We start from the raw sequence: 20,861 nt of genomic DNA, 5'->3' as shown, positions 1-20,861 counted from the left end.
TATAAAAATAAATTTATTAAATGGTGACCTTGATGAGGAGGTTTACATAGAATAACCTAAGGGGTTTAATATCAATGGACAAGAAAAAAAAGTCTATAAACTTGACAAATCATTATATAATTTAAAATAAGCACCTAAACAATAACATGAAAAAAATTGACAAGGTTATGTTGTCAAATAAGTTCAAAATAAACAAAGTTGATAAATGTATTTATGTGAAAAATACATATAAAGGTTATGTCATTTTATGTCTTTATATGGATGATATGCTAATTTTAGAAAATAATGATCACATGATCAAGTCTACTAAGAAAATGTTAATTAACAAGTTTGACATGAAAGACTTAGGTGTTACAAATGTCATATGAGGAATAAAAATTTCTAGTATATCTGATGGATTGATATTGTTTTAATCTCATTACATTGAGAAAAATTTTGATAAATTTTTTAGAGGTAATAATAGTACTATCAAAACACTAATTGATATAAGTATATATATGTCCAAGAATAAAGGTAAGAAAATAAATCAACTGGAATGTTCTTGAATAATTAGAAGCCTAATGTACGTTATGAATTGCACAATGTATGATATTGCTTACTTTGTTAGTAATCTAAGTACATTTACAAGTAATCTAAGTATGGGTCATTAAAAGATAATAAAAAGGGCATTCAAATATTTGAGGTACACCTTTCACTATAGGTTATACTATATTAGTTACCTAATGATATTAAAAAAGTATCATACTCGTGCTTCGAGCCAGATCGAGACCTAGATTTGAGTTTATTGTAAAATAATATTTGAAACCATAAAAGATTATTTTTTATCACCTGAAACTTGCACTTGAGCCCATAAATGTTATCAGCCTCTTCCAAAAGCATTTTTTGCAAATCTAAACAATTTCTTCAGCTTAAGAATTCATATTTATGGCCATTATGTTCAGATTTAATCCTTAATTAATGATTGTGAATTAATATTGATTATTACCATAATTAATTCTCTAACATTTTAACTTTCAAAATTAACTATAAAAAGAAGGTGAATGAAGAGTTTCCTACAAAAAAAAATTTAAACTTTTACGCACTCTTCCTTATCTCATTTTTAACGTTTTTCTCCTCTTTCTATGCATTGTGTTTCCTCCCAAATCTTAAGCTCAGGTTCACTTTGTTGATAGCTAATTGAGTCATTTTATATTGGTTCAAAGACCTTGTTAAAAAAATACATCTAAACTAAAATGGTGGTGTTGAAATCCTGGAATGAATATTTTAAACATCCTAGTTGCACAAAGTGAAGAGCAATAAAATCTTAGGGAGAAATGATTTATCATTCACAACAACAAAAGTTATATTATTTTAAAGTGCATTAACAAGTAAGCACCCTTATTTGTTTTAATTTAAACATATATTTTTTATTATTATTAATATGCATGCTATAACTTTGAATTAATAACAATTGCAAGTTTGAATATATTCTTAGTATGTATGTTAGAATTCTATTAATATATTTGTGTCGAAAACATGTTTGCTATAAATTTTTATTTTTATATACTTGTAGATTTAAACTTATATAAACTCTAGATTTTCCTTTAATATCTATTACATTTTGAATGTTATTGTTACGTTAAATTATTCGTCATTACCTACTAGTCTATTACTATTAAATCTTTGAAAAGCATATGTTTATTTGTGTAGAAATAGACGAGACCATTTGGAAATGCGGTGCAAACCGTGTTCTATAAAAAATCAATTTTTTTTTTGCTTAAATTTGTTATTATGTTTTCATATCGTTTTTATGTATTGATATCAAAAATAATTTTTTTTAAAAAAAATATTATTTTAATATATTTCTAGATGAAATAATATCATTATCACACTCCTAAACACACGCGTAAAGGATCACCGAAAAGTGTGTTTTATGGTTGCTCTCAGCTGGGAGCATTCGGTAATTGTAACAGGGAACTTAATTCCAAATATATAAAACTAAATGTATGTCAAAGGCTTACACTAATTTTGATATAAGAGAGGAGAAGTAAGGCACCGTTTGTTTGCTAGAAAGTAGTTTCCTTTTGAAAAGTGAATTCCGGGAAAGTGAATTATTTTCTGATGTTTGTTAGTGTAATGGAAAATAAGTTGGAAAACATTTTCCAGTGTTTGGTTATGTCATGGAAAATGAGCTGGAAAATAACTTATTAATGTTTTATTTTTCTCAAGTTTATTAAAATAATGAGAAACAAATCTTACAAATTAAAAAGTTGAATGAGAATGAAATTGAAAAAAATATAATTTCATAAATTATCTCAAATAAAATAAATAATAATCAAAATAATAGAGATCAAATCTAAAAAATAAAAAAAATAAAAGATGAAGAAATTAAAATAATAATAATTAACATTTCATAAATTATTTCAAATCAAATAAGTAACAATAAAAAGAATGAGGACCAAATTTGATACATAAAAAATTTTAATAAAAAAATAATAAGGGAAAAGCAAATAACAATTATAAAAATGAGGACAAAAGTTAATATAAAAATTTAATTTTAAGAGATAAAATTAAAAAATAAATATTCAAAAAAAAATATATATAGCAATCAAAAGTTTGAGGACTAAATTTGATATAATCAGCAAATAATATGACATTTCTAAATTTTTCACAACTTTCAGAAAGTGTTTTCCGCCCAAATTTTTTAGAAAAACACTTTTCTGGAAACCAAGCTAAATTTTTCTTTGACTGAAAAGTGTTTTTTATTAATCAATTTTTCTAATAACAAACAAATACAGAAAAGTTTAAAAAATAATTTCTAAAAAATAAATTCTAAAAAACAAACATAGTATAAATTTAAGCAAAAGTCAAACTAATTGTATGTCAAAGTCTTCATAATTGTAACGGGGAACTTAATTCCAAATATATAAAACTAATCCTTTTTATCTAATCTAACGGTTCATAAAGGCATAAAGCATCTCCTCATGACGTGGAGACCATCGAGTTCGTTAATTACTCGCTCGCTATTCAATAATCCAATAACAGTAGTTAAGAAAAATTTAGTCAGCTCTTTTTACCGGTATATTAGCGCGCGAAAACAGAGCAAAGGTTATGATAAGCTTAAGCGCGTTAATACACGCGCCAGCTCCCTGTTTTATCTCCACTACTCAACGCTCCACTTCGTCCCCCGACCCGACCACCGTACGCTCCTCCTCAATGGCAGCCTCCGCCCGAATAGCAGTCGTTGGAGACGTTGTGGGTTTCGGTTCCTTAAAGCTTGCATTTTTTATTTGGATTTTAGCCTTAGGAACCCTAACTTTTTAATTAGTTTCACTTATTTACATGCCAAATTAATGCAGTGTTAAATTTTGTTGTTGTTGTTGTTGGGTAATCGAAGCATGATGATTGGAATCTTGAAGAAGATTCAAAAGCACTTCAACTTTTACAGGTACTTTCTTTTTCCTCTTTTTTTTTTTTTTTTTTTGTCTTCATTAAAGCATTTTTTTTAGTTCATCGCTTACTGATTTGGAAAAGAAAAATAGAGTTGCTCATGGTGCTTAATTAAGTGTAAAATATCAAACAAATTAATGTTGTTTTCTTAATCTTGTTTATAAGAAAATGGAAGTGCTTAAATGGGTTTTTCTTATATGATTGAAGCTCAATCTGCTTCTGGTTAACATAATATTATGCCAGCGGTTTTGGAAATTAGGGGTAATTAAAACTGAAAAAAATGGGTTTTGTCGCGGCGATGTGTTTTTCTTAAAAATGGTTTTCAGTGTGATTATTCAGAGTGAAATTTGGAGTTTCTAAAGCGGACAGTGGATGCTAGTATTTGTGAATTTTATCATATTTGGTAAAGGACCGACCCTCAATGGATAAAAGGAGCTTTCGGTTGTGAGAGAGAACAGTAGGTCGCTGATATGTATGTATCTATATATATGTATGGGCACTTTGCTTTTAGTTGTGTCCAGATTTATTTATTTTTTTATTTATTTATTTATTTTTTTTTTTTGGGGGGGGGGGGGTGGTTTAATTCTTTAAGCTTTCTGAACTCATCGTTTTGCTCATGGATTTTCTCAGTCAATCTAACATGTGTTTGCATGTCCAATACAGCCAGATCTGGTGCTCTTCACAGGCAGGTTTTCTTCTCCCTCGTTGTTTCATTATCTGTTTCACTCATTCAGTGTGGTCTTGCCATTCTGACTGCACATATGCAACATAACTGGAAACTCTATTCTTAGTGATTGTCCTTCGGTCATCTTTTTCACTTTATTTGAACATGTTTCTTTGATTATTTTCAGGTGACTTTGGTAATGAGAATGTGGAACTCGTCCAAAGCATTGCGGATCTTAATTTACCTAAAGTAGTTATCTTAGGAAACCACGATTCATGGAAGACTCAACATTTTTCAGGAAAGTGAGTTAACTCTGCTGTTGCCTTATGCTTAAACAGTATCCATGTTGGGTAGATTCTATACATTAGTAATGTTTCAAGAATTGTCATATACTCTGCAGAATATTCATCTGTAAAAGATTTATTTGCATTGGTGTGTGTGCTTGTTTATATCCACATGCATTCATGCTGGTGATTTTACGCTATGTGATTTGTTGGGACTAGGAGTCCTGTTGTTTAGGCAAGCCATAGGATTTGTCATCACCAACTGTGTTGTGTAAATAATAATACAAGTGCAGTTTCTAATCCTTCACAAATTTGTAATTGGTTTCCTTGATTTGAATATTAGGAGGAAGGATGGTGTTCAACGTCAGCTGGAATGGTGAGCATAACTTATCTGCAAGCATGCTAAATTACAGGATGTCATGTTTTTTATCTTGTTGTTCCTTCTAATTGCTTATATTTGGTTTTTAATTATTTTGTCTCACTGTTCTCTAAAATATTTCATGGTTAGAACGCATGTGGCTGTATCCATTTCAATTATTTCTGTATTTGATTCAATGTATCCTATTTGACTGGTAGACATAATACGAGAGATTGAATCTTGAAAGTTAGACTGGCTAATACAGGAAGCCTTTGATGATAAAGGTCAATAGTAAACTCTGTTTATGTTGACAGAGTAAAAGAGAATAAATGGTCTTATGTAATGGCTGCAATTTTCTTTGAAAAAAGAGATTGGATTAGATACTTGATCGAACTTTTACAACAAAAAGAAAATGAAATAGATATAAATGTGGCTGTATGAGCCACCATTTTCAAGATACCTTTCAGGTTTTTGGTTCTTGGTAAAAAGTTCATCAGTCATTAACTATACTGGTGTGGTGGGGAAATTGAGGGACAGGACAGCAGCATTAAATATTTAATCAAAATGACATTATGCTTGGATAACCATGCAATCAATGCATCTCAGGCTATTGAATCTACTATGTGATCCAGGATGTTCTACAATATACTTGGAAATGTTTTAATTATCTTGGATCTGTCATTATCACTTTCATAGGGATGTTGGAATTTTTTAGCCTGTAAATATGAGAATATACACATTTTTCCTGCTGGCAGCTCACTTATTTATGTCCCGTCACTTATATAATCTCACATTATGGTAACTAGCATGTAATGGGGACAACAAAATATAGAAAATGTTTCTCCTTTAGCACATTACACATCATGCACGCAAAACTGAAATGAAATTCAGTTGTGAAATGTTCTGTCTGCAACAAGCAGTCTTGGCGAAGAGCATGTAGCTTACAAGAGATTAGATTTCCCTACACTAAAACTCAGTGTAGTTGGTGGACGGCCATTTTCTTGTGGTGGTGAGCAGATATTCCGGAGAAGTCTTCTCTCTGCAAGGTTTGTATTGCTATCTCTGTGACAGGAATATGCATTCTTATAACCTTTTTATATTCTTCATTTTGTTACTTGCATCTCTAATTATTAAAAAATGAAAACCAAAATAATACTTATAAGGTTTGGGGACATAAATGTATCGAGCTCATTACATTCTCAACTGTTTCTTGTAAGGTACTGTGTTGATTTTTTCACACGAATATATTTAACTGTGCCTCACTCTTCTATAACCCCTTATCCTCTTCCTTTGTTGTCTCTGCTTTGCTGATGTAATCATGAAAAACTGTACAAGCATATAACCAAAAGAGTCAACTTTCTGTACTGTGTGGATGAGATTGTGGTGTGGAGCCTCATTCTTCTTCTTCTTTTTTTAATTTTCTTTTCTTCCTGTCTTGGATTCAGAAAAACCTGAGTCTCTCCCTTGACCTTATTGTGGCCCATATAGCAAAAAATTAAGTTCAAAAGATTTTCTTTCAGATATGGAGTCCTAGACATGGATGGAAGTGCTGATAGAATCTATAATGCTGCTTTGGGCACTCCAGAAGACCATATGGTTATATTTCTTGCACATAATGGACCAACAGGTGTATAACCGGCAAAGTTACTTCCAGACTAGTTGTTTAGAAAGAAATGGTTATTTTTAATGACACATTTTGGTCTTTCTTTTCAGGCCTTGGTTCTAACTTGAATGACATATGCGGGAAAGATTGGGTATTTGGAGGTGGTGACCATGGTGATCCAGGTACTGAGCTGCTTGTGTTCATGAGTATCTTCTGTTACAGACACAACATGCAATTTATTTGTCCTTTATTATGGAAAACTATTTCACTCCACCATGTACAGATCTAGCACAAGCCATATCCCATCTAAAAGAGACTACCAAGATCAGTATTCCCCTGGTTGTGTTTGGTCACATGCATAAAGAGCTAGCATATGGAAATGGTCTTCGGAAAATGATTGTGGTTGGTGCTGACAAGACTATATACCTGAATGGGGCCATCGTTCCTCGAGTTCGAAGATTAGTTGCTGAACAAGGAACTGACAACACAAACTTTATGAATAACGAAACTTCAGTGTTTTCCCCAGGGTCTAGAGGCACAATGCGAGCATTCACTTTAGTGGAGATTCTGGAAGGGAGAGTGGATAAAATTGCAGAGACCTGGGTTTCTGTTATTGAAGATGAGACTGCTATAGGAGAGGAGCATGTATTATTTCAACGTGGCAATTAGCTTTGTCCGTAATTGAATGTTACAAAATAGTTCCACTTAGCGCTTGTGAATTGTTGTCTGTTGCTCCCTGGCAGGATAGATAATGCCTTTTGTCACTGACACTCTGAATAATCTGATGGAGTAAATGTATTTCTGCAGTACTGGCTTTGACACTGACTTGTTCCTCTCCCACAGCTTGAAGCAGCAACCAGACAGTATGGCTCAACTTTAAATGCTATAGCTTGGATGTATTGCCTTCGACAATTTCACAATTTCCTGCAACTTTTTATTCTCTTCGGCATCTCAATTTAACGAAAAGAAACGAAAAATGCAAAGAATGACTGTCTCTCGCTAATATTTCTGACACCACCCCCCCCCCCCCCCCCCCCCCCCCCCCCGGTGGACATTTTGGCAGCTAAATGGGCCCATTAGTATCCAGCTATCAACTGGGCTTGGCGTCCAGTACACCTTTCAAAAATGTCCACCTTCTCTCGCTAATATTTCTGACCCTGTCATTCCTCCAGCTGTATTGATATTGAACTTCCTTGCATGGATCCTGATGGGTCGGATCTTGTCGGGGCCGAAAATGCCTTACATAGAATCTGGTCCTAAAATGATACACATAGCCAGAGTTTTCCTTGTCTGTGGTCCATGAGGTCGACCAGTCTTTTTAATGTCTTCACTCTTGATGCCACCAACCTTTCTTTCTTCAGGGAGATACTCCAATTATTTTTAGAAAAAAACTATATCAGACCCACGCTGTGCTATGATGTAGAGCCAATTAAAATTTGCTCAATTAAAATTTTTTGTGTATACAAAAAGGGTATTTTGACGACAATGTTTGTAATGAAGCAAGAAAAACTTGATACTCAAATTATTAACTCGACTAGATCCAATAAGACTGGATAATTTAATAATCTGATTTAAATTATAAACAATGATAGCAAATGAATTGTAAAAAAAACATCTGGCAATAATCAATCTAAACAAATGAGTCACTGATATTATACCTGGAAGGAAAAGAAAAGATCGTTAAAAACTCACTGTCACTCCATTGTAAACATCATCCATCATAAAAAAAAAAAAAAAACTTGTTAAGACAGTTCAAATCTGACTGCAACATTCTAGACAACGGCATAAGAAGAAACCGCATGGATCGCTAGAGAAACGTCCTGAAAAAACAACTAGAACAAATCAAAATGAAGTGAAAATCTATCTATATTTAATAAATCAATTTTATTTAATCCAAGAATAAAATTTATTTTAAGAAATAAATTTAAAAAAATAACAAATAAAAAAACCTAGGGTAACCTAATTAAATAAAATAAAAATAATAAAACCAAGGTCATAGAACACGGGGATAAAAAATAGAGCTCAATCTCCAATTAAATAAATATTGAAAGATGAAATAAAAAAATCAGATAAAAAAAAAACCAAAGCAATTTTAGGCAAACCTCATGAAGCCGGGTTAATTTCCAAAGCTTGCAACCTATGAGATCTCAGACACGGGTTTAACCAAGAAACTCAAATCCAAACCAATTAAATGTTAAAGAATTAAATTGGGTAAAAAAATACAAATTTTGAAAATTTTGCAAAGCAAAAAAAAATAAAAAAAAATTGAATTAAGATGAAATAAAAAACAATCCAAGTCAATGAATTATTTCAAAGAAAAAAATCATAACCAAAAGAACACGGACTAAATAAAAAAGAAATAGAAGTTTAGGGGCTAACTTGAAAAATCAGGTGGCAGGGCGTGAAGACTGAGGAAATATGAGGAAAGAAAGAAGAAGAAAAAATGGTCGCTAGCAACAAACTAGAGTTCTTATCGGAGCACGATCCACATATCCATGAAGGAAACACTGAGACGAAGCTAAAGCAACCTCCGAATGGCCTTTTTGGTCGCTAGAATCAGCCACATACGTCTTCCAAAAACAACTGCCACGCTGATGCATTCTCAGCACATGTCAACATTTTTAGTTTATTTTTTATTTTTTAAAAGACTAGAATGCCCTTGCCCCTGCCCCTGCCCCTGCCCCACCCCCCAAAAAAAACAAAAAAAAAAAAACCAGTTAAGAAATAACAAAAACACTATTTGACCCTAAGCTTAAGAAAATAAGCTCAAAGGGTAAGTTGGTCTTTTAATTGTACTTATAAAAATGAAAAGGCAAAAGAAGCTCCATTATTGGTTAATTGTTTTTTCAAAATCCAAGCGTAATATGATAATTTAACTATACACAACAAAGAAAAAAACATAAATACCCCTCCATATCAAGCAAACAAATTCTCTCTTCAAAAGACATCATTGTAATTTAACTATACAAAAAAAAAAAAAATTATCTTGTCCGTGATCAATTTTAAAACGCCAAAATAATTATATTGCAAAGACAATCATACCTCCAATCATTAGCTTACACTTTTTTTTTTATAAGGGTAAGATAATAAATTAATTATTCTTGTTCATAATAAATTGTGTCTAGATTAACAGTAAATTCACCATCCCCTTTAGTTTTTTTTTTAATTACCCTTAGTATCATATTATTTGGTTGAAATTACTATTATTTATTATAGTTTGAAAAATCACATTTTACTTTCTAAACTTTATAAGTAACAATCTTTTAAAAAAGAAATCAATATAAAAATCTATTCATTTCAAAGATTGTCATTATAATCCATGTAAAATAGTTATTTGATCGTTTGTTTAGATTTGAGAATTTATGTTAACCTAAGATATAAATTGTAATTTTTTAAATTATAATGGGTAATCGAAAAAATAACCTAATTATAGGATACTAAATGTATTTTTTTTTATCTTTATTATCGAGTATACCTTTTTGGTATATTGAACCATTTTCTTAATCTCTCTCATTGTACATACATATAATTAAGCAAAACTAAATTTTCAAGTCATTATTTTGGAGCATTATTAAAAAAAATAAAAATTGCTCGCATGACAATGATGATTTATTTTCAAGATTTTTTTTAATCATGAATTCTCTCTATCTCTCCATCTCTTTGCAAGAATTATGAATCAAGAGTAAGTCGTCGTCCACCACCTGGTCTTCGTTTAATTTTGTGCGCAAAGTTTATTTTCCCATCATATTTGTGGACAATCGTCTTTCCATGTGCAAAAAGTATATAACTTTAAGATTCATAACCTTTTTTTTTCCTTTATTTATCTTTAATATTTTTTTTTTACTTTAGCACAGTTAATTTTTAAAAAATAAATAATACAGTACAAAAAAATATTTTAAAAAATAATATAATTTAAAAAATTATAAACATCAACTATGACTCAAAAATCACAAATAACATTTACAACTCTATTAATTTTAAAATTTAAATTTAAAAAATTTATTTTTATACCAAATAATTATTTATTCTTGTACAAACTCTGCATACAATAATGGTCTATTCTTATTCAAACTCTACAAGTAAAATGTTTGAATTAAAATTGCTTTAATTAAAATTAGTTTGAAGAAAATAATTTAAACAATTTAGTTAAGATAAAATTACATACATCTATTTTTTAATAAAAAAGTATTTATTAACAAGAAATGATTTTTGTTTTTATAATAAGTAAAGTATTATTAAATTTTCTCTCCATGCTTCATACTGATTTTTTTCAAGTCAATCATACTGTCATTTTTCTTTGAAGAAAATATTTTATTTATTATTAATCAATATTTTATTTATTGAACAGGTAGATTCACATGAATTTATCTTAATTAAATTGTTATAATCGTTTTCTTTCAAAACAATTTTAATTCTATTTTATGTCAAACATAACTCTTTTTACTTATAGAGTTTGCATAGAATACAATATTTATTCTTGTAATATGGAGTTTATGTAAGAATATTTTATTAAGATAGATTCATGTAAATATATTAATAACAAATAAAATATTTTTTAAAAGAAAAAATGTACATGGAGAGCAAATTTAATAATATTTTATTTATTATTAGTAAATATCTTTTTTTGAAACAGATGGAATCATGTGATTTTATCTTAAGTTTTGTTTTTTTCCTTCAAAATAATTTTAATTCAAACATAACTCTTTTTACTTGTAGAGTTTCTATAAGAACAAATCACTTATTTTTATATATATAAAAATTAAATTCTAATTTTGAAACTTTCTTAACTAGTTTTTTTTATAAGAGCTGCAGAAGATATTTATGACTGGAGTGTTAATTGTTATTTATAATTTTTTAAAATATATTATTTTTCTAAATATTTTTTATATTGTGTTATTTTTAAAGAAAATTATAAGATATTTTTTTAATTATGGATTATGGTTGATGCCATTTAGATATTTGAGATTTTAAGTTTGGTTTGTATTTTGAATATTTGAATTATGTTTGTTAATTTAAACTTTTAAATTTTTAAATTGTTATTTTATTATTATTTAAAAAATATATTGAAATTGAAGTATGTTAGAATTCAACATGTTAAATTATTTTTAATATAGCATATCATTAACCCGTTAGGTCCAAGCATTTTTGGAATCAGATTCTAGATATATTCTAATAACTATGCTAAAAATAAAATTAGAGTTTTTGTTTGGTAGCAATTAAAGGGAAAAGAAACCTTTAATTTATTTTTTAGGAAAATTATCCTTTTTTTTTTCTGATTCGTGAATTACCATTTTTCTTTTTTTGTTAATTTAGATAACAACAAATAAGTAATTTCTCCACAAATTAGATAGAAATAGTTTTAAAAATTGGTCAAATGGCAATTAGATTTGCTCTCCATATCATTTCATATTATCATATTTGGATTAAATCTAGAAAAGAACATTAAGAATACAATTAGTAATTTATTTTTATTAAGTTCTTTTACAATTAATATACACACACACACACACACACACAAAAGGCTACGACTTAGATTCCGAAGAAAAAATATATATTTTATTCAATAAATTATTCTTTTCTTATACATGTTTTTTTTTTTACCAAAACATTTTTGTTATTAGTTGCATGTTTTTTGAATTAAAAGTAAAGGCAATTAAATAATTTTAATAATTTAAAATAAGTAAAAAATATCTCTTCAATCTAAGTCATAATACAGTTTTTTAATGGAAACAAATGTTTTTTTTTTGCCAGTAGCATTGTTTCTTAAATAAAAAAAATAAACTTATCAAAAATAAATTTTCAATAAAAAAACCATTGAAAATCATGTCTTTATATTGCAATGGAAGAAAAAAAAAAGAATTATCAATGTAAGAAAAGTATGTAAAGACTTATAATAAAAAAAATAACAAAATATAAAATTTATTTTCACTTAATATTCATGATCACAGACTTCAATTACTTTTATATATTAGATTGATATATAATAATTAATAAAATAGTGGCTAGTTTGCAAGGCTAGCCTCGCGCATGTTGTCTCCCCCACTCTATTCTTACCAGGGTGGAAGACAAGGAGTGACTCTTTTGTTTTTGGTTTTTTTTTTAAAAGAAAAAAAGGCAGATCATGTGTGGTACACTAATAAAATTGGCTATGTTTATTTTTACATTTTAAAAATATTTTTTTTATTTTAAATTAATAATTTTTTAGTATTTTCAGATCATTTTGATGGGCTGATATCAAAAATAATTTTTTTAAAAATAAAAAAAACATCATTTTGATGTATTTCCAAGTAAAAAACACTTTGAAAAACAACCGTAACCACACTTCTAAATAAAAAAATGGTTATAAAGTTGGAGGATGAGGTTTTGAACCTTAAAATTTTGTGTTTTCAGATTATTTTGATATGTTGTTGTTAAAAAAGATTTTTTAAAAATAAAAATATTATTTTGATATATTTTCGAGCGAAAATCACTTTAAAAAACAAACATAACCACATTCCCAAACACTCCTCTTGCTTTGTTGTCTTCTTTCAAGGGTATTTTTTTTGTTTCCTTCCTGCTTTCGTTTTTGCTGCCAGTGACTCCTGGTTTATGATGAAATTAAGAATGCCACTTTGTTGATTTATCCATATCTTTATCACAAGGAAGCAGAGAGTTCACTTTTTCCTTGACAGATTTTGAGAGGATCATAATGTTGAAGATCGTAAATTGTTTTTTTATTTATTTATAATTTTTTAAATTAATCCAAGTTAATTTAACCAATTCATAAATCCACTATTCTGCAGGTAGATATACCCAATTATCCTCACAAAAAGGGGGCATTTTCACCATTTCCTACTCCATCTAATTTCCCCTTGCAAAAACAAGCTTTTCGATATTGAAAGTTTCATTCCAGCTCGAAGGAGGCGTTAGAGAGGTAATAAAGTATGGATGGTAAGTGTAGGATAAACAGTGAAAGCCAGTGTGTTTAAGGAGTGTTTGAGAATGTAGATAAAATTGTATTTAAAAAAAAAGTAAATCTTTTTATTTAAAATATTTTTTTATGTTTTCAGTTTATTTTAATGCGTTGATGTTAAAAATATTTTTTTTTAAAATAAAAAAATATTATTTTGATTCATTTATAAGCGAAAAACACTTTGAACTACAATTTCTATCATACTCACAAACACTCTTTTAGTGTGATAGATGTTGCGTTACAAAATATTTTTTACTTGAAAATATATTAAAATAATATATATATTTTTAAAAAAATTATTTTGATATCATCTCATTAAAATAATTTAAAAATATAAAAAATAATTTAAAGTAAAGCTTTTTTTAACAATAGCAAAACAACGACTTAATCTCGATCCTAAACAAGCTTTTAATGAATTTTTTTAAAATATATTAAAATAATATTTTATTATTATTATTATTTAATTAAAACTATTAAAAAAACTATTAATTTAATGTATTTCCCATTCAGACAATGGTTAAATACTTAAATGACCAAAGAGAGAGAAAGTAAATGTCAGAATGTGGTAAGCACATATAAGGATACACGTACAGAGGGTGAGCAAATCAAATGAGGGAATGTCCGTCTCTGACAATTTATGACGCTTGATCTCTCTCCTTCTTCTAAGATCCCCAGCAGCTTTTGACCAAATCTTAGCCGTCCATCAGCTCCGCTTTAGATTTTCTTTTTTACCCTCTCATTTCAACTTTTTTATTTTTTATTTTTATTTTTTATACAGCTTCCACTCTAATTTTGAGCTCCTGATCTTTGCAAGGGCACCTGTTTTAGGTGACCTTTCTGTATAGCAGGTGGGCTAATACAAGGATCTGCTTTAAAAGACCAAACTGTCCTCCTAAAAGGGACCAAATTATTACTGCTATTCTCAGCAAGATCACCTTTCAAAACCCACAGTTGAAAATTGAATTCACGAGTGTTATGCAAGGAGTGATGACAGCCTGCCTCTGCCGAAATCAAGAGAGCTTCTATGCCCCTACATGAAATCCTAAGACCATTTCAGATTCTTGAGAGTATTCCTCCTTTCAGATGTAGTTCGAGTGAACACAGTCAAGATCATCTGAGCCTTCCATGAACAGCAACCAGGCTCCCATTATCCATTGATCAAGACGGCAATCATAAATAAATATTCACCTGAAGATAACTGAAGGTCAGAAATGTCCATCTATATAATCATCCATCTCAAAACAAGGGGTGTCATCCAGTCAAAAATAGAAAGAGAAGAAAGGTCTTAAACAGATCATCGCTTCATCATCAATGGCTAAACTACATTGAACAAGCAAATAGCTCTCCCTCTCTCATGTTTTGTTCCCTAAAAATCCTTATTATTCATTTTCTGGGTTTCTGTTCCCTTCTCCTCCTCCTCCTCCACCACCACCAATTCCAGCCCATCCTCTTAGATCGGATCCCTTCACATTAACCTATAAACACCATAACCAAAAGACAAAAAAGTTTCGAACTTTAACCTCTTTTTATCACCAACTGACGATGTTAACTCACACCCATTTTTTGTCATCATAAAATCTCAACTGGGTTTGGTTTGTTTTCTTCTCCTCTGCTTACTTTCTCCTTGTACTTTCTTGTCTTAAATATTAGAGTACAAAGAGGATACAACGTTTGCGTTGACATAAATGGGAAATGTAACGTCAAGTGTGGCAGCAAAATTTGCGTTCTTCCCGCCAGACCCCCCAACGTATGATGTGTTTAGAGAGCGAGATGGGAGGCTGGCGTTACCAGGTGTAACTGCAGACAAGAACATGGATGTTCACTTGTTGGAAACTAAAGTTGGAAACAAGATTGTGGCTACGTTTTGGAAACACCCTTTTGCAAGATTCACAGTTTTGTACTCTCATGGAAATGCTGCAGACCTTGGACAAATGCATGAGCTTTTCATTGAACTTAGAGCTCATTTGAGAGTCAATATTATGAGGTATTTTTGCTGGGTATGGCTTTTTTTCTTTTTTGGATATTTTGTTAGGCTTGTCTAATTTCTTGTATTTTTTGGCTCTTTTGGAAATTAATTCAATACCTTTTTTTTTTCTGGGTTCCATGATTTTGCTTTTGAATTTCATGAAATTAGCTCTTATTTGTTCATGGTGGAGTTTGGTGCTAATGTATCTTTCTGTATCTATACATGTTCCTTTTTGGTGATTGGTTATTTATGAATGTTCTAACTTTATGGTTTCTCCCATTGGTGATTGATTAAGAGCATTTTGTGGTTTAAGGGGTTTGCTTATGTTTTTTCTTTATCTTGCTGCCTTCTGACTCTAGTTTCCTGTTTGTGCAATTACTTTAACTCCTGTTTCTTAATTGTGATTTCTTTCCATTTTTTATTTATTTTCCTTTGGTGTTGAAAAAGAAGCAAGTCATTGAATTGTGGACTTGCCGGATGGACCATTTCTCTCATCTTCTTCTGAGGTGTTTCTTGTCTTTGCATCTTTGGAGCTATATCATCTGTGGATTTTATTAAGGATAAACTCATCTGTCAATCTGTGCTGGCTTTGTAATCATCGAATGTATATTCATTTTCTCTATTGTGACCTTACAATAAGTCTAAATGGTCTTGACATAGAGAAATAAGAAAATATATCCCTAGTGTTCTGATTTAAATATATGATGCCCAAAAAGATATTTCATATTTTTGTCATGATCCTGCTGGATTATGCAGGGCTTGATTTGTCACTGTCGGCATCAATTCACATTAACATTGACTTTTCTTGCATTAACTTATTAAAATTTTCTTGAAATTTTCTTGATTTTGTTTTTTGTATTTACTTTTGGGTGCGTTTCGTGAGGGATGTTTTTGATAGGAAAATAATTTTTACTCGCAGTATCAATTGGTATGCTAATGTTAAGATTCAGCTGAAAAATTTGTTCAGGATACAAATGCTTTTCTATGAAGCAGCTATGCCAATTGTATGCTTACAATAATCGTGGTTATAACTTTGTTACTTAGTTTGTGTTTTGCTGTTTTGCAGCTATGATTATTCTGGATATGGAGCATCTTCTGGCAAGGTAAAGAAAATCTATAAGATCAATATGCATTTTTTTTCTTTGAATTAAATGTCGAATTGCCCAAAAATTTACTGAAAAGGCTCGTGGTAACAAGAAAACAGTATCTAATCTTAATTGTCCAGCCCTTTTTGATCTGTCTATTCTGCTATCTGGCTAATGCAATGCTATACCTAATTAATTGTTTCATCTGTATCTGTAACAGCCATCTGAGTTCAACACATACCATGACATTGAGGCTACGTACAATTGTTTGAAGAAGGATTATGGGATAAAGCAGGAAGACTTGATCGTGTATGGTCAATCTGTTGGAAGTGGTCCTACCCTGCACTTGGCTTCTCGCTTACAGAGGTTGAGAGGTGTTGTTCTTCACAGTGCAATTCTTTCAGGCATAAGGGTCTTGTATCCTGTCAAGATGACATTTTGGTTTGACATTTTCAAGGTAAGTTTAGCAGCTGATATCATTACATCTCCTGTTCTTTGGATATAAATTAAGTTAGTTTTGCACTGAACGTGCTGTATCTAACATGTACAGAATATAGACAAGATACGACTTGTCAGCTGCCCTGTTCTGGTTATCCATGTAAGTCCCTCTCTTTTATTAATTGGCCACCCTGTCCAGCTTCTTCACTTTGTTTCCACCGAATTTTCTTTTTCTATTTGCATGTAATTCCAATCATGCAAACACTTAGACGTAGGGTTCTCCATTTCTTTGCTTCTCATGATGTGACTGCAAGCCATTGCTAAAGATTTTTATTGTATTTACTTAAGTGCATCTTATTTTGCAAGTTTGACCATATAGAGAGATGTGTTCGGTTGAAAATGACTGATAATTGTAGAGAAAAACTGGGATTTTTTTGGACCTTGTTTCATTTTCCTTTAGAATTGTTGAGAAATGTTGCACATCTTTCTAGTTTCCTTCCAGTAGCAGAGAAAGGTTTTGCAAGTTGTATAATGCTCATTATATATATAGCGAAAAACCTTCAGTTGTGAAAACTTCAGATGCATCTGCTGAAAAAAAAAAAAAATTCATTGCCAGTACTCCCAGAGCTAGTTTCTGTTGAAGAATGGCCAATCTTAATGAAACTGGAAGTGAGAAAAAAAAAAGATATGTAGATTTTAAACCAACAGAAACTGTGCATAGTTTCGGGAAGTTGAAATGATTTTGAAAGTTTTTGAAGAAAAATGAGGTGAGGGTTTAAAAATGATTTGGAATTGAGTGTCACACCTAGGTTTGTCAAAGCAACTAATAACTTACATATTTTTAATGGATGACTATATATTATTGCTAATGATTGGGTAAATTAGTACCTCGTTTGTTTGCTGGAAAGTGGTTTGCTGGGAAAGTAGATTCCTGGAAAGTGAATTATTTTCCGATGTTTGGTAGTGTCATGAAAAATAAGTTGGAAAATACTTTCCAGTGTTTGGTTATGTCATGAAAAATGAGCTGAAAAATAACTTATTAATGTTTTTTTTTTTCAATTTTATTAAAATAATGAGGAACAAATCTTACAAATTCAAAAGTTGAATGAAAATGAAATTAAAAAAAATCTAATTTTATAAATAATTTTAAATAAAATAAATAATAATCAAAATAATGGAGATCAAATCTAAAATGTTAAAAAGTTGAAAGATGATGAAATTAAAATAATAATAATAATAATTTTATAAATTATTTCAAATTAAATAAATAACAATTAAAAGAATGAGGATTAAATTTGATAGATAAAAAATTTCAATTAAAAAAATGATAAGAGAAAAGGAAATAACAATCATAAAAATGAGGATCAAAATTAATATAAAAATCAAATTAAATCAAATTTTAAGGGATGAAATTGAAAAAAAAAAAAGATTCAAAACAAAATATATAGCAATCAAAAGTTTGAGGACCAAATTTGATGTAACCAGAAAATAATATGATATTTCTAATTTTTTCACAACTTCTGGAAAGTGTTTTCCATCTAAAATAAAAAGAAAACACTTTCCTGGAAACTAAGCTAAATTTTCCGTTGACTAGAAAATATTTTCCGTTGACCAATTTTTCTAATGACAAACAAACATAAGAAAGTTTAGAAAGTGGTTTCTAGAAAACCACTTCTATGAAACAAACAGGGCCTCAATCTATATTTGATGTGAAAACATTTTTGTGGAAGACACCTGAATATTCCTATCCAGGGACATCAGATGAACCCAACCCAAGATACATGAGGGTTCCTATGACTTTTTCCTAAGATCTCTCTTACTTCCTAGGTGCCTCAGTCAGATGCAATGGACTTGTTAGATGATGAAGCTGGTTGAGTTGGCTTGTAAACGAAGCAAGGCAACCATGGAGCTTAATGTTATAAACAATCGATGACTTTCTTTGGAATGATACTGCTCAGAAGGAAATAGTGATGAGTGAAACCCTGCTTGCACTTGGTTCAAATCAATCGAAATTGGAAGAACAAGATCTCTCATTTTCTTTCATTAGCTAGTACCATAACAACTTCATCTGCTAAGTTTACAAGAATTGCTGCGAAGCCACGTTCTTTATTGTGGTTATACCAGATACCCCTTCTTGCTGAAGATATGATTGAATCATCTGTGATTATTTCTATATGCTTTTGATTTTTATTATTGGTTTCAGCTTAAATTAGTACATTTTTTGCTGTGATCATGAGTGACATTTGATGTTGAAACTCTACAGGGAACAAATGATGATATTGTTGATCTGTCCCATGGAAAGCGCCTGTGGGAACTTGCCAAGGAAAAATATGATCCCTTATGGGTCAAAGGTGGTGGTCATTGCAACCTGGAAACTTATCCAGAGTACATCAAGCACTTGCGAAAGTTCATAAATTCCATGGAGAAAATCTCCATGGTGAAACCATCAAAGAAACTCACTCAGAACCAGAGTATTGAAGTCAAACACAACAAATGCTTAAGATTTGGTAAAACTTAACCACTTGAATTTTAGTTCGTCAAAAGAGGTAGTTTGTTTTGAAAGATGAACCCGTACCAAGATTGAATATGCATGCTTGAAGGACTTGCAGTTGGTGGCCAAGCATGTTATTGCTCAGTATGTTTCTAAAGATCAGGGATTTATAGGAAATATACTTGTTTGTTCCAGATCCTGTTCAGGTAGGCATTTTCAGGTATCAAGTTCATGTAACTATTCGTTAGTGATGTCAAAGTGTCCTGTCAGAAAATGTGCCCGATCTGGGTTTTCTTGTAAAATAGAACCGAGTGGCTCTTTGTAAAAACTATCCCATCTATCTGTCTTCAATTGCAAGCACTTGCACCTGTCGGCGGTGATTTTGTAGCATCTTCCTTGTGTACAACTGATAACTGTCCCTGCAAAATGTCTTGGACAAACATTCTTGCAGTCAAGTGCAAAGGCAATGAACTAAGCCTCGATATCCTTGAGTTTGCAGTATTTTGCCATCGCTAGTGCTGGTGATTGTGGCACAGGTTAAGAACATGGAGAAGTAAAAGCTTTGACATGCATCGTTGAAGTCATGAAATCTAGCAAAGTCTAACTGGTTCCATGGAACACGAAGCACAAGTTGAAAGGACCTGAAATGCATGGCGCTCTAGGTCGCTCTCAAGAACAGAACAGCTGATACATTTAATATTTAACACTAGAGGACCACGTATTATCATTTTTATCATTACAAGCAAATCTAACCCCTGACTGCTACAAAAAAATAAAATAAAAATCTAGTCTAGTGGTCTTTGGTACAAGGAACAAACCTTATCAAAATCAAGGGACAAATAGTCCTGTCTGTGCCTTTTATATTTGGTCTAGGAACAAGCATCCATGGCCCAAGCTCAATCTCCAGGAGGGCTCAAGCCCTCACAAACAGTGTCCTTCGTAACTTATCAGACCAACTACTTTGAAACCCAGACAAGGCAATTTGCGTTTTTGGCTCTTGCCTGAATTACAAGCAAATTCCAGGGAGCATCCTCAAACAGGGGAACAATTTGTCAGCCCAAGTGCTCAATAGACTTTCTTCTACTCCTCTGTCAAACCTCAGGCGAGTGGAAACGGTGGAGGATACAGAAACTGGAAAGTGGAAACTTTAATAAATAGCCTAAAGCTCAACAAACCTGGAAAAAAACAAACAAAAACTTACTGTGATAAATTTCATTGTGCTCCCTTCCCTCTCTTGTCTTAGAGTAGTGAAGCTTTTAATTATTTTGCATTTTTTTTTTAAAAAAAAAAATGGATATTGGCCCACATATTTACATCACAAACAGTAATAGTAAATAGATCCGAGTGCTGTATGATGATGCTGCAATTACTCAGACAATTCCCAACAACTTACAAAAATCTCTAGTGAAGTGTTGGAAAAGTAATCACAATAGGCACATGGTTAAGGCACTCCCACTTGCTTCTTGTCATAATTAAGGTTTCCATTGCTTAATTTCTAGGGTGTGTTTAGAAGTGGGGATGAATTATTCAACTGAAAAACTTTGATTTTTTTTTTATTTTAAATTAATTTATATATATATATATATATAGA

The 20,861-nt window shown here is 30.8% G+C and overlaps 2 protein-coding genes across 3 annotated transcripts; both read left to right on the top strand.

Annotated features, from left to right (window-relative positions):
- Nucleotides 1–3,048: 3,048 nt before the first annotated feature.
- On the top strand, nucleotides 3,049–7,144 carry LOC7479548 (uncharacterized). The gene is made up of 9 exons (XM_002308350.4): nucleotides 3,049–3,234; nucleotides 3,377–3,427; nucleotides 4,093–4,114; nucleotides 4,281–4,395; nucleotides 4,721–4,753; nucleotides 5,656–5,781; nucleotides 6,256–6,362; nucleotides 6,449–6,520; nucleotides 6,622–7,144. Exons 1-9 carry the CDS (start codon nucleotides 3,091–3,093, stop codon nucleotides 7,005–7,007), a joined length of 1,056 nt encoding a protein of 351 aa, XP_002308386.4. The 5' UTR covers nucleotides 3,049–3,090; the 3' UTR covers nucleotides 7,008–7,144.
- Nucleotides 7,145–14,181: 7,037 nt separating this feature from the next.
- Nucleotides 14,182–19,660, top strand: LOC7455666 (uncharacterized). Of its 2 annotated transcripts, XM_024602993.2 has the most exons (6): nucleotides 14,182–14,494; nucleotides 14,941–15,274; nucleotides 16,323–16,359; nucleotides 16,562–16,798; nucleotides 16,892–16,939; nucleotides 19,043–19,660. In XM_024602993.2, exons 2-6 carry the CDS (start codon nucleotides 14,976–14,978, stop codon nucleotides 19,295–19,297), a joined length of 876 nt encoding a protein of 291 aa, XP_024458761.1. In that variant the 5' UTR covers nucleotides 14,182–14,494; nucleotides 14,941–14,975; the 3' UTR covers nucleotides 19,298–19,660. The 2 variants fall into 2 exon arrangements, with proteins under 2 accessions (XP_024458761.1, XP_024458760.1); XM_024602992.2 differs by having other exon boundaries at nucleotides 14,185–15,274.
- The last annotated feature ends 1,201 nt before the right edge of the window (nucleotides 19,661–20,861 follow it).

This window comes from Populus trichocarpa, chromosome 6 (assembly GCF_000002775.5).
Source record: "Populus trichocarpa isolate Nisqually-1 chromosome 6, P.trichocarpa_v4.1, whole genome shotgun sequence".
Classification (NCBI taxonomy): domain Eukaryota; kingdom Viridiplantae; phylum Streptophyta; class Magnoliopsida; order Malpighiales; family Salicaceae; genus Populus; species Populus trichocarpa.
Note: the sequence above shows the minus strand (reverse complement) of the source record. Positions and strands in the feature narration are given on the sequence as shown.

Bases quoted from the DNA above. Each gene is read 5' to 3' on its own strand.
- LOC7479548 (XM_002308350.4), top strand. From the start codon at position 3,091: ATGATAAGCTTAAGCGCGTTAATACACGCGCCAGCTCCCTGTTTTATC. The intron at 3,428-4,092 runs GTACTTTCTTTT...TGTCCAATACAG, and splicing joins AAGCACTTCAACTTTTACAG to CCAGATCTGGTGCTCTTCAC. The intron at 4,115-4,280 runs GCAGGTTTTCTT...GATTATTTTCAG, and splicing joins AGATCTGGTGCTCTTCACAG to GTGACTTTGGTAATGAGAAT.
- LOC7455666 (XM_024602993.2), top strand. From the start codon at position 14,976: ATGGGAAATGTAACGTCAAGTGTGGCAGCAAAATTTGCGTTCTTCCCG. The intron at 15,275-16,322 runs GTATTTTTGCTG...GCTGTTTTGCAG, and splicing joins TTGAGAGTCAATATTATGAG to CTATGATTATTCTGGATATG. The intron at 16,940-19,042 runs GTAAGTCCCTCT...GAAACTCTACAG, and splicing joins GCCCTGTTCTGGTTATCCAT to GGAACAAATGATGATATTGT.